The sequence below is a fragment of the Notechis scutatus genome, chromosome 2 (genome assembly GCF_049901735.1).
Source record: "Notechis scutatus isolate UNSWTSFEM ecotype Mainland chromosome 2, rNotScu1.2, whole genome shotgun sequence".
Classification (NCBI taxonomy): Eukaryota; Metazoa; Chordata; class Lepidosauria; order Squamata; family Elapidae; genus Notechis; species Notechis scutatus.
Genome location: NC_142010.1, coordinates 222,796,353 through 222,810,809, shown reverse-complemented (window position 1 = coordinate 222,810,809; position 14,457 = coordinate 222,796,353). Strand labels below are relative to the sequence as shown.

Sequence of the window (14,457 nt, the reverse complement as noted above, 5' to 3'; positions counted from 1 at the left end):
AGAATACCACCACTGGCACCAGTGTAGAAATTGGCACTCTATGTATTCTAGTTCCACCTTAGGCACAAAGCCAGATGACTGATCTTGAACAAGTCATTTTCTTTCAGTGCTAAGAAGGAGGCAATGACAAATAATTTCCAAAAAAAAAATGTTGCGAAGAAAATTGCAGAGACTGATCAAGCAATCACCAGGAGTTAACACTAATTTGAAGGCACTTCTGAACCAATTAATGTCACCAAACAAGTTAATAAAAGCAATTGTAAAACAGTAATATCAATTTTATAACCAAATGTCCTCAATCACATGGTTATAAGTCCTTATTCATTTACTAAGTAAAGACATGAATTGTCTTTTAAAAACAGATAAATATGCTACCTGACTGCTAGAATTAAATACATTTATATGATTGGGATCAATAATAAATAAATGAACTGATTTTATTCAGAGCATTCCTCTAATGCTCTCTTGCATAAAGGCTATTTACAGAAATAGAATTACAAGAACAGAAATACAATAAACATAAATTTTGTAACATTAAGAATGCATTTCAAAAGTATTAAGGCAGTTGAAGTAATCAGTAGACACAGGAAACTAAGAGGTTGCTTGATTTCCAGTAACATTGTTTGACAACATGAATTTGCCAAAGAATAGACAGAGTTAAGTGTAGATGTCAAATAAATCCACAATCAAACTGCAAAAAAAGTCTACATTGATGTTCTAAGATGTTGGATGGAGACTTCAGGAATAAGGAGCTTGATACTAAGGAGCTTAAACTGTGTGAGCATTTTATACATATGAGAATTGTCAGTTGGTCTTGGGAACGAGTGAAGTTGTTTGTACATGGGATTTAGGCAAAACTTTTAGGAGGAACCAATCCTCACATATTTTGCTATGTTCTGAGCTAAGTGCAATTTCTGAGTCTTTTCAAGACTGTTTCATGCATTGCAATCCATGTTTAAGGTTGGCAGTGCAGAAATCACCAAGCTAGGTCTTTGTTCTTCCGATAGTGACACAACTGGTCAAAGACTAACAGCTCTCTTTGCTACCGATGAAATATGATTGAAAGTATCATGCTGAATTCAGGAAAACTTCTAATTCTCAGAAAAATATAACTACCGTCAGCACTGATTACTTCTTTCTCTAAACCCGTGAACAATTCTTTCCAATGGCTTTATATGGATGTTAAATGGCATGACATACAAGACAAAACCTTGTGGATCCGCATCTTCCAATTATATTTGGAAAGATAGGAACAGAACTATCTCAAAGTATTACTACCAGACCCCTAATAGAAAAATGGTGCAAAAGGAGTTTCTCATGTCTAAACATGCTGAATTTTAAGGCATGTATGAGTTGTTAATACAATATTTTTTTAAGTATTCATTCTTTAGTATTTCAGGTTGATTAGTCTAAATCAGCTGAAAAACTGATCATATTTACTTTTTTGAAGGAGAAAAAATGTGCAATTTTTTTCCTTCTTCCCTCCCTTTTATATGGCCACCATCTCATACAAATAACTTTAATAAACTTCAGCTACTTCTTGAACAGAAATCCGAGCTGTATTTATTAAAAAATGTTACATCACTGTGATACACTGAAGCTAAAAATAAACAAAGAAAACAACCATGCACTGTACTGTTAGTCACTCATTTATGATTCACCATATGAATTAATTAACTAAAATGGATTGCTTTTATGTTTAAATAGATAAAAGGTTGCAACTCCAATTTTAAATTCCCAGCGAATACAAACAGGTGCAAATATCTGCACCTTCTTTCTCATCAATAAGATACTGCTATTAATAAATAAGAACTTTGAAATGCCTTTTAAATTTTGATTGGGCCATTAATATTTGAAAAGGGCAGTTTATAAAGCAAGTAACCAGAAATGTTAGCAAAACCCCAAAGGGTTCTGAAAATGGGAAGGTGTTCTATTTATATACCACTGAAAATATATTCAATAAATATATTTATTGAAGCTATACCCAACTTATTCAACTTTTTATTTTCAATACTTCTTGCACATTTCTATTATTCATAATGGATAAAGTTAGCTGGTATTATATACAGTATACTATGATGATACAAAGCAGTGTGTGTGTGTGTGTGTGTGTGTGTGTGTGTGTGTGTGTATGTGTTTTATATGCAATATATATACATTGGGATTGCTTTGCTCACTTAATTTTATTAACAACATATATCACATAATGCTTAAAGTAAAAGTATAATTTGGGTTTTCTCAAAAGATAGGCTGGATTTGATAGCCAACCATAATTTTTAATTGCCATCATCTCTTCTTTATTATGCCTCTCTTGATCATATGCTATTCTTGTCACATTGAGCCTGCTTTATATTATTTGTGGTTGTCTTTGCACCTCAGTGGGCTAAACGAAATGCTTCATGGGCTGTGCAAAAGTGAAAGTGGTTTTATGTCAGTGAAACAGAAGATTTTAAGAGATAAGGTCTCTTTTTGTACATTATTGTAATGCTGAAATTTCTATTTCATTGTGGTTGAATCCGTAAAATATTTGAAATCAACATGGACATAATGAAGAGGAGATATTGTACATAGTCATGGTTGCAGTTATAAAACTCTTATAGAAGTCTATTGCCTAGACCTGTGCAAAGTGACGAAGATGATCTTTGACAGCCTGATTGACAGCAGTCTACTTGCTTTTGCTAAAGTGAAGAGGCCATTCCAGCTGTTTCAGTAAAATGGTCTGAATGCCTTGAATGATTTTGGGCCAGCACTTATCAGGAAAGTCTCCTTTCAGCTATGCCCCTCATCTACCTCTATTGCTACCTACTAGCTTCCCTCCAGTCTGATAGCATCAGGCCAACATATGCAGGGGAGATTTGAATAGGGCATTATGAAGTCCCAGGTCCAGTAGTGGGATTCAAATTGTTTTACTACCGGTTCTTTGGGTGTGGCTTGGAGGGCATGGCATGGCTTGGTGGGCATGGCTTGGTGGGAATGGCAGGGGAAGGATATTGTAAAATCTCCATTCCCTCCCCACTTCTGGGGGAAGGTTATTGCAAAATCCCATTCCCTCCCCACCCCACTAACCTGCTTTCCAGCTCCCTTCTAGCTCCCTTCTCCTGTGCAGGGCAATAAAAGAAGACCCAGCCGATCAGCTGGGACTCGGGACGCAGGGAATAGATGGGGGCAGGACCAGTCAGAGGTGGTATTTGGTGGTTCTCCGAACTACTCAAAATTTCCGCTACCAGTTCTCCAGAATTGGTCAGAACCTGATGAATACCACCTCTGCCCAGGTCCCTAATGTGTGTGGTCCCTTAGAACTCTTACCTCCCTTTTTAACATCTACATGAGATTGTTAGACAAGGTTACGTTCTGTTTGGATCAAATATCAGCAATATGTTGATGATACCCATTTACAATTCTCAATCTCAGGCTGATTGGATGATGTTGTCAAAGCCTTGTTCCATTGTCTCGAGGCTGGGCAGGAGGCACATGGATAGGAACACATTTAAGCTCAACACTGACAAGATTGAATTGTTGTGCGGGTTTGAATCGTATCAGGAGTATTGTGAAATTTGCTTGAGGAGCAGGGGGCAGCTGTAGTTAAAAAGATCTTCACCAAATCCATCTTTTGGGAGAGCTGTGCAGCTACCTGGAGTAGACGGCCTTTCAGTCATTCCTGATTTGGTCACCTCATATAGAGTATTGCAACATACATGGATTTTTCCTTGAAAACAATTTAGTAGCTGCAGCTGTTGAATGCAGTAGCACATGCCATTATGGACATGTAGCACCTCTGCTTCATGGCCTACACACTGATGCTGGATGCAATTCAAGGTGCTAGTTATAAAGCCCTTCTTGGCATAGGACCTGATTATCTGAAGGACCATCTGTCTTTCATAGTTTCTACCTATCTTCATTGATCAGAAAGTCACATATTTCATGTTCTATCCACTAATTAGTGTTATCTGTTGGGATCTAGGACATATTTATCATTTATTTATTTATTTAATTTATATTGCCACCTATTCGTCCATGGCGACTCGAGGCAGCTTACATAATATAAAACCATATTTAAAACAAAAAATAAAAACAATAAAAACAATAAAAACTAATAAAAAGAATTAAATAAATTAGTAAAGTACAATAGAACAAAATTTGGGAAAACAAAAAAACAAAACAAAAAAAAAAAAAAAAAAAACCAACTCCCACCCCTTGTCCCGATAACAGCAGATCACACTAGCCATTTGATGGGCTCCATCCCTCTTTGGGTTCCCCAGGCCCGCTGGCAAAACCAAGTCTTCAGTGCTTTTTGGAAGAGTATTAGTGAGGGGGCCATTCTAATCTCTGAGGGAATGATGTTCCAGAGAGACGGAGCCACCACGGAAAAGGCCCTTCTTCTGGGTTTCACAGGTGTATCTCCTTGGGTGGGACATGTATCACTCCCTGCCTCCTCGCTCTAATGGGTTGGGTAGATGTCACTGGCAAGAGATGTTTCCTCAGATAACCCAGACCCAAGCCATGAAGGTCTTTAAAGGTGACAACCAGCACCTTGACTTGCACCTAGAAGCAAATCGGCAACCAATGCAGCTCCTGCAGGAGAGGCAACACAAGTGCACACCAGGGTTTGCACAAAACCATGCGGGCCACTGCATTTTGCACCAACTGGAGCTTCTGGGTGCTCTTCAAGGGCAGCCCCATGTAGAGTGCATTGCAATAATCAAGACGGGAAGTGACCAGGGCATGAGTGACTGTGAGTAGGGACCGCTAATCCAGGAAAGGCTGTAACTGGTGCACAACCCGCAGTTGCGCAAAGGCCCTCCTGGCCACGACTGCCACCTGCTCTTTGAACAGGAATTGTGAGTCCAGGAAAACCCCTAGATTACGCACAGGGTCTGTTTGGGGTAGTGCCACCCCATCCAAGACTAAAGGTGTAATTCTCCCTGAACCAACAAACTCCAAACCCAGAGCCACTCGGTCTTGGAAGGGTTCAGTTTCAACCCGTTGCTCCCCATCCAGCCTCTAACAACCTCCAGGCACTGCGAGAGGGAGGACACAGCATCACTTAATTCACCACGGGCCGAGACATACAGCTGAGTATCATCAGCATATTGGTGATACCTCAGTCATGGTGACAGATGATCTCACCCAGCGGCTCCATATAAACGTTGAACAGGAGCAGAAAGAGTACTGAGCCCTGAGGAACCCCGTAAAGCAGTGGGTGAGGGCTGGATCTCTCCCCTCCTATCAACACTGACTGAGAGCGGCCACAGAAGAAGGAAGTGAACCAAGACAGCACAGGAGAATCCCATGGTCAATGGTATCAAAAGCCGCTACGAGGTCAAGTAGAACAAGGATGGATGCACTACCCCCATCCCACTCCCACCAGAGATCATCCAAAAGTGTGACCAATGCTGTTTCTGTCCCAAATCCAGGCCTGAATCTTGAAACCTCTGGAGCTGCTGTGCGACCACCTTCTCAACAACCTTCCCCAAAAAGGGTACATTGGAGACAGGTCGGAAATTATCCAACCGGGTGGAGTCCAGCAATGGCTTCTGAAGAAGAGGGCGGACCACAGCCTCCTTAAAGAGCTGGGACATTGTCCCCTCCTGTAGAGAAGCATTAATCACCACCAGAGTCCACCCGCCTGTCATCTCCTGGGAATCTTTCACAAGCCAGGAGGGACATGGGTCTAAAATACAGGTGCTCGCACGCATACTCCCTAGGATCCTGTCCACTTTCTCAGGAGCAACAAGGTCAAACCCATCCCAGATAACAGGGCAAGAACCTGCCTCAGGAGCTTCCACTGGATCAGCAACCATGCCGGCATCTAACTGGGAACTAAGTCGAGTGATTTTGTCTTCCAGAAAATCCGCAAATTCCTCAGCGCGCCCCTTCAGGTGGACCTCAATTTCCTCCTTCCCTAGGAGGAGACGGCTCACCTTAAAGAGGGTTACTGGGCGATTATCTGCAGATGCAATTAGTATGGAGAAGTATTTACACTTCGCCTCATGAATCGCCACAAGGTAGGCCTTAGTAGCAGCTCTTACCCATGTTCGATCAAGTTCATCTCCTGTCTTCCGCTAGCAGCGCTCTAGATGTCTCCTCATGCGTTTCATCCTTCTCAGTTCCTCTGTTTACCATGGGGCACAGAGAGGTCTACAGGCGAGGAGAGGTCACAAGGGTGCAATCCTATCCAGAGCCCCAGTCACCTTCCTATTCCAAACAGTGACTAAGAGCTCAGCTGGACTGTATAATAGATCTGCAGTTATAACCCCCAGCTCCTTCTGGAACCTATCTGGGTCCATTAGCCTTATTGCAAGCTGATCTCACATTTAAAAGCAGCAGTCTAAGATCAGGGCCACCACAGATCTGCTGACCAGGAAAATGAGGTGAGTGCAATGGGGCAGAGCATGAGATTGGTACTAAACACCAAGGTCGTGTTCCCTGTGCCTGCCCTCTTCTGTGTCACAGAACCTGCCCTCTGAAACAATTTTGCCCCTGATATTGGCTGGCTGCCATCCTTATGTACAGGTAGTTCTTGCTTAACAATGGTAATTTGGACCAAGAGCTCTGGTGATAAGTGGACCAGTCATAAAGTGCAACTGTACTGACTTAAAACAGCTTTAGCAATCCCAATTGCCATAATTCAGCTAATTCTGCAAATTGCAGTGTCCTACTATATGATCACCATTTCTGGCCTCATGCCAGCTTCCTTATAAACTTTGTTTATTGAAAGCTGGCAGTGTGCAAGTGATGATCATGTGACCATAGGAGGCTGTAACATTGTAATTGCAAGTTGCTTGCCAAGCATTTGAATCACAATCACACGACCACGGGGAAGCTGTGAATAGCTGCAACCATGACATCCTCCTTGTTAAGTGCTGATGTAACTTTGGTTCCTGAATGAGTAGCAGTTCAATGAGGACTACCTTTAGAGTTCAGAGCCTTAAAAACCTGGTTTTTTGCTAGACTTTGTGTTAAGCTGGATAGAGCAGGGCAAACTCAAGGCTCGCCGGCTCCGGCCTTCGGGGTGCTTAGATCTGGCCCACGGGGCCACTCTGGAAACAGCGAAGAACCAGACTGCGGTACCTCTGCCAGTGAAAATGGAGCTTGCGAGAACTGCATGCGACCCTCCTGAGCTCTGTTTTTGCTGGCAGAGTGTTGCAGAAGGCTGTCCCAACTGAAAACAGCTCAGGAGCCATGGCTCCCCCTGACATGAGTGATGTCATGCTGGCCATGCCCATCTGGCCATGCCCACCCCAGCCCCTGAGGTCAAATACAACCCTAATGCAGCCCTCAATGAAATTGAGTTTGACATTCCTCGAATAGAGTATGGTACTATAGAACAGGGTCCCCAACAACCGGGCCCTGGACCGTCACCGTCCGCGGAACATTTTCTACCGGGCGCGGTTTGCTGGGCACCGCCATTTTTTTCGATGAGAAAATGCTTCCGGGTGAGCTTTTCCGGTTGGAAGCGGCGTTTGGGTCCTGAAGGAATCCTCGCGCCTTAGTTTCATCGAAGGGAGGGGCGGCGACGAAACTAAGGCGCGAGGATTCTTTCAGCACCCAAGGCAAGGCGAGCCGAGCGGCCGTCGAAGCTGTCCCGAAGCCCATCGACAAAGGTACAAAGGAGGAGTTGAAGGTGGCGGGGAGAAGTGGGGGTGGCTGGCTGGCCGGTCGCTCAGCTCACCTTGCCTTGTCATGCGTGCTGATGCCAGTACCAGGCCGCGGATCATTTTGTGATGCCGGGTACCGAGCGTGGCACAAAAAGGTTGGGGGCCACTGCTATAGAATACATATTTTTTTCTTTTCTGGAAGCCTGTTTTATGTATTATTAGTTATGATTTCATTAGTGTACACTGCCAAGAGTCATTATATACTAAAAGTATCTGTTAATTCAGCAATTATTTATCAGAATTATTTCTAATTTTATTGAATGCTTTGTGTTCTACTGTTAAGACAGTACAGCATACATGCTCTTAAGACATGTACAGCATACATGTCATGTTCAAACAATCTCTTTACATTTTTAACTTGACTATTCAGATATAGTAAATTGATTTTATGTAGTTGATCCTTTTATTTATACATATTATTTACCATTCAAAATTAGAAACTTTGTTAAGAGTCTCCGAGTCACAATTTATTACACAAAACAGTATTCCATCTTCTAAAAATGCTGAAGGTAATAATAATAATAATTAAAAAAAAACAGAATTCATTTTTTGGTAGCTATCTGATTAAAAAATCAATCTGATTAAAAAATAACCTTAATTGAATCAAGTCAAATATTTGTCAGAATAAAAAGAACATGAACAAAAATATTGTGAAGGAGAAGCAAATGTATCTCACAAAATGGATTCTATTACATATATGGTCCTTTATTATTATTACATGGCTGTCAGTAAAAATTATTAATGAAAAGGATCATAAAACATGTATATTCTATTGTAGATAATTATATACAATTTTAAAATATAATATTTTAAATAATTCATTACATCTCACCAGACTGGGGATGGCCAGATAAATATATTTTCACTCAGTCTGTTTTTCAGGTGTAATTGTGGATGGGAAATTCCAAAAATCATCTTCTCATATGGCCTTAACCACCAAAGCTGTTCTTATGTTTTTTGAAATGCTGCTTGTCCAAGTCTAAGCTTGTTCCAAGTCCTAGTTAAAAACCACACTATATATAACTTTGGTGATTAAGGCCAAGGCCATCTTAATTAAGCATTTTGTTTATCATAGTGGCCCACTAGGTCAGGTTACGGAGGCATATCCTTCTCCCATAGTTATTATTCTGTGCTTAATATTTGGAGGAAAGTTGCACCAAACTAGAGATAATTCTATCTTTAAGACTGATAGTCCTGAAGATAGTCCTGAAGATAATCAACTTCATAAAAATCATAAGGACTTCCATAGAATTGGAAATATGCCTACTATATTCTGCTGATCTAACATAATTTTGGAAAAAAAGTAGAGCATAATCCAAAGCTTCCTCTGCTTATGTCAATGGAAAGACATGATTATATGGGAGGAATTATAATACCCCTTTACGAACTATCTGGTCTTTGAAATGCAGTACAACAATTTCAATTACGATTGGCAATGTATCAGAAGTTATGCTTTTATCTATAAACTGCCTAGAATACTCTGTGAGTGAAATGGGCAGTATCTAAATTAGATAGATGATAGATGGATGGATGGATGGATAATAAGTGCAATAGCACTGATTAATTAATAAAACTGATTTAAATTGCTTTTAAAACATAAGGCAGATGGTTCATTCAAGATTTTAAATTATAGTCTAGATCTTCAAATTTATTTATTGTAATTATTATTATGGTAACTGTTGATTCTATAGTTAGCTAACCTACATTTTATCCTTTTAGATCCAGTATATAATATATAATATGAAGGAAGCAAAAGCACAGCTTCCTTGATATTATAATAAAATTATTAAATTGTTAGAATGATTTCCTTGATTAAACACTAACAAAACCATTCATTTTGTATATATTTCTCAAGTATTAAAATGATGTAGCTACTGGCACTACTCAAAATGTCACACTTCTTTCACTTAAGTAAGACTGTAATTTCAGAATAAAAAGCAAACATATTTGTTGTAGTGTCAGTGCAAGGAGAAAGCTATGTCACATAGGAGCCTTGGTGGCTCAGTGGTTCTAGTGCAGTACTGCAAGTTACTTCTACTGCAATTTGGCAGATCGAATCCCACCAGGCTCAAGGTTGACTCAGCCTTCCATCCTTCTGAGGTGGGTAAAATGAGGACCCAAATATGCTGACTTTGTAAACCACTTTGAGAGGGCTGGAAAGCACTATAGAGTGGTATAATAAGTCTAATAGCCTATTGCTATTTCTTATGAAAAGAAATGATGTTCACTCGAATTAAATTTGTGTGTCATCAAGTCAGTATCATCTCTAAGTAACTATACAGATAAACTTTCTTCAGGATGACCTGCCTCTAACCTGACCTTTCAAGTTTTCCAACAATACACCCAATGCCACTATAAAAGTCTACCCATCTTGCTGCTAATTCAAATCTTATTCTCCTTTCCATCTTTCCATCTTTAACAACATTATGGACTTTTCAAAGGAGCAGGTCTTTGCATAAGATGCATTTGTACCTTCAATTAGAACTCTAGAACTTGTTCAGTGACCCTTTAGTGTAAATTCTTGGCTACCAGGTATTTTCATGTGGTTTCTCCAACATCAAACTTCAACTGATCAATATATTTTCTATCCTAAGTATGTGGATATCAATTGATGTACATATCTTTTCAAAGCTTTAATTGCATTCCTACCTAGCACTAGTCTAAGGTGTAGTTCTTGACTTTTGTACATGGTAGTCTTCAAAAACAGAAGCTATCAGTATGAATTTTAATTCTCGTTGTTTTACCTGTTCTCATTACTTTAGTTTTTCTATATCTTAAATATTAATGCCATTTTTACAGCATATCCTGTCTTTTATTAGCAGACAACCCAGATTATTTGTACTTTCAACTATCAGAGTAATGTCATCAGATTGTTCATGTTTTTGATCAGCTGGGTCAGCTAAATTATGACACAATTTATGATAGATACATGAGCCTATCTTTCTTTTTTTCTTTCTCTAATACCAATATTATAGTACTTTAATATTTAAATGGATATAAACAAGAGACACATAAAACTGTGATTAAGAAGTATGACTGATTGATCGATTGGTGTGGGCCAATATGATATAGTAGTAAGAGGATCTGATTGGAAAAATTCCAATTCCTATCCATTTCCTGGGACAGCCTTATATCAGGTTTCATCTTTCATCTTAACCTACTTCAGAAGCTGCTTCAAAGGATAGGGCTATATATAGACTGATTAAATTTTATGGTGGAATGGAATGCTATGAATATAATAAATAAAATATTCCACATTCAGGACATGTTGCTACTGCTGATAACAATGATAACAACAACGACAAGGGCTTTAATACCTTGAAAAATATTTTTAAATGATTCTAGGTTGTAAAACATGACATGGTTGAGAACCATTTTTTTAAATGAAGAAGCATAATTATAGAAGTCGTTGTTCTGATGAGATGTGAAATGAGAGGTCTGATGAGGGTAGGGGACATAACTTAAAAGAGATTCTATGTGTGTGTATGTTTTGTAGGAATTGTGATGGAGGAACATGTACAGACACAAGTGATATCTTATATGCTTGGGCAAGAAATGCACCACCAACAAGATTACCAAAAGGTATGAGATTTTTTTTTATATTTTTTTTGGTGATATAGAATTCTACACAAGAGGTAATAATAGGAAAAGCAATTTATATTACTAATTTCTGTATTAATCTAATACCGTGTTTCTCCAACAATATGGCCTCCACCAATAGGAAGGCCCAGCATGATTTCTAGGCATGAGGTGAAATTAAGCCCCGCCCCCAAAATTTAGGCCTATTTAAACCATGCTTTTCCCTGCCATTTCTCACATCATTCGTTAGAACTATACGAGGTGAAGAGAAATGGGCGGGGGAAGGGCGGGGGGGATGGGGAGAAAACTTGCCTTTAGGAGTGCCCTGCAGGTAGCCTAGGCTAGAATACCCCGATAGCTGATAGGAGCTCCCTGAAGGCAGAGTCCCCAGCCGCTTCAGGGCGTGGCGTGGCTACCCGTGTCCCCTTGCCTTTTAGGGCAGTCTCTTTCGGGCGATGGAAGCTCCCCAAGTGCAGTCACCAGCCACTTCGATCGGCCTCGGGGCGAGCGAGCACACACACACATACACACACTCCCCTTGCTACGAGGCTGCTCCTTTTGGCAGATGAAAGCTCCCTTGAAGGCAGAGTCCCCAGCCGCTTCAGGGCGTGGCGTGGCTAGCCATGTCCCCTCGCCTTTAGGCAGTCTCTTTCGGGCAATGGAAGATCCCCAAGTGCAGTCACCAGCCACTTCGATTGGCCAGTAGAAGTGGCCTCGGGCGCGCGCACACACACACTCCCCTTGCCGTGAGGTGGCTTCTATCGGCAGAGAAAGCTCCCTTGAAGGCAGAGTCCCCAGCCGCTTCAGGGCAAGGCGTGGCTGCCCATGTCCCCCTGCCTTTAGGCAGTCTTTTCGGGCAATGGAAGCTCCCCAAATGCAGTCCCCAGCCACTTCGATCAGCCGGTAGAAGCGGCCTCGGGGTGAGCGCACACACACACTCCCCTCGTCGTGAGGCCGCTTCTACCGGCCGATTGAAGTGGCTGGTGACTGCATTTGGGGAGCTTCCATCGCCAAAAGAGACTGCCTGAAGGCAAGGGACACGGGCAGCCACGCCACGCCCTGAAGCAGCTGGGGACTCTGCCTTCAGGGAGCTTCGTCGGCCGATAGAAGCGACCTCGCAGCGAGGTACGTGCGTATGGGCTGCTCTAGGTGGGGGAGGAAATAAAGTCACCCCCGAAAAGACGGCCTAGCCGTTTTTTCAGGGGTCAAAAAAAAAAAAGGCCCGGCCTTATTTTGTGAGAAACACGGTAGTAGTGATTTTTTTGCTCAAATAATTAGGCTTTCAGAGAATAAAATTGCTCACTTAGCAGTTTACTATAAAAAGGAGTGTTTGGGGATTCCCCCACCCATCTTTTTTACTTTTAATGTACAGATAAATGTATTATGTAGTACACCTTCCTGCTGATTTTTTTCTTCTAGATATAGTTGCCAATAACTTTTATGGCTAATAAATTATGAAATATTAGCAAATCCATTTGGCTTGCAGCAGAATATGTCAAAAAGATTTTCAAAATGAGGGTGATTTTCAAAATCTTGTATTATAATGGTTTCCATATTGCCACATTATAATTTTAAAACAAATATAAATAAATGAGTAAATCAGATATGAACTGGGATATCTCACTATTTCTGTTTGATTTTGTTCTTCTTAAGGTAGAGACAAATTCAGAACTATCATGCAGAACCTATCTGTTGCAATATTTATTTTCCTTGAAGCACATACTTTAGGGATGGCTTCTTCAGAGAATATCAATGCAAATTCAATGCTCTTACTTTAGGATTTTTTTTCCTTTAAGATTATGCTTGAATATGATAAACTGAGTTTTACCTTTTCTTCCCCTCAAGGTGTTGGGTTTAAAGTTGGAGGAGAAACGGGCAGCAAATATTTTGTTCTCCAAGTCCATTATGGGGATGTTGGTGTATTCAAAGGTATGCAAAATCTTTACTCTTGCTGTTATGAGTAAGATAAATAAATGTATCTACTATGGGAGGACAGAGCTTCCTTTATTAAATTTAGAATAAATCTGTCAATAGGCTAATACGCTAGATTTCCAAAATTATTTTGGTGGAACACAATGGAACTTTTCTTAATGGTGATGGTTCTAGTCTCTGTCCTCACATCTCACTGCATAATTAAGAATGAATGGGACTCGATTTTGAATACTCGTTAACGTGGCCTCTTCCTAGTTCTTGAGATTCTTCCTACTATCCTCCTCCACATTAAGATTTGGGCAGGTAGGAGAGATAATAGCAAGAATATATCCTGGGGCAGAACAGAATGGATTGATTTCATGTTAGACTCGGTAAATTTAAGTAACATTTTTTTAAAGGAAAAAATTAAATTTTAAGTACCCATTATAGTACTTTTCTTTTTCCAATGTTTTCTTTTTAACTAGTCTTCTGAAATAATGATGGTAGAATAATTAAATAGAATAAAATTAAATGGATGTTAAATTAAGAAAAGATTATGCTTATTCACTATATTTCTATTAGCCTCTAGTAAAAAAACTATTTCAGTTTTTGCAAATATTATATAGACTATTTTGGTAGTTTGTTCATGTAAATCTCACAGTTGTGACAGCATGCCATTTTAGCACATTCCAGTAATGATTGTATATTGTATTGTGAGTTTAATTTTCAGCAAGTGAAAGTGGATTCTGATTTATAAGTTCCAAGGACCTCTGTTTGATAAGAGCAGCAAATGAGTAATTCGTGGTAACTATTGTTAGCTCAGTTGAAATTAATTTAAACTGCATTTTGATGATATTTTTACATTGCTTATCTCTCCCATTACTTATTTTCTTTTCAGGGCTAAATTGAAGGCATTGGAGAGTTTATAGTAATATTTATTGTTCTTTGCAACATGTCTGATCCATGTAATTATACCTAGTTAACATACATGTGATTTTCTTCTTCCAAAGTAATCTGATTACGTTTTTCTGTTAATTTTAATGTTTATATTTTATTCTGTTTTTACAGAACAGCTCCAAATTTGTTTATAGTAAAAATGCATTCCTACGAAGAACTTATAAGGGACTGGAGAAATTCGACATAGTTTTTAATCTATGTTAATTTCTACTCTCAGTAAATTTGTGACACAGCTGGTCTTGATTATTCCTGAAAAAATAAGACAGTGTTGAAACTGTTATTATTCAAATGGGAAACAGCTAGGAACGTCTTCTAGGCTAGAATAGAAAATGTAACCATTATTATATATTAT

The 14,457-nt window shown here is 39.8% G+C and overlaps 1 protein-coding gene across 11 annotated transcripts in view; it reads left to right on the top strand.

Moving 5' to 3' along the window:
* The window catches only part of PAM (peptidylglycine alpha-amidating monooxygenase), a 157,392-nt gene that overhangs the window by 79,103 nt on the left and 63,832 nt on the right, over positions 1-14,457 (top strand). For all 11 annotated transcript variants that reach the window (XM_087958114.1, XM_026672868.2, XM_026672860.2 and 8 more), the window contains 2 exons: positions 11,155-11,240; positions 13,083-13,166. In XM_087958114.1, coding sequence (XP_087814240.1) covers positions 11,155-11,240; positions 13,083-13,166 — 170 coding nt within the window. The remainder of the gene's footprint in view (positions 1-11,154; positions 11,241-13,082; positions 13,167-14,457) is intronic.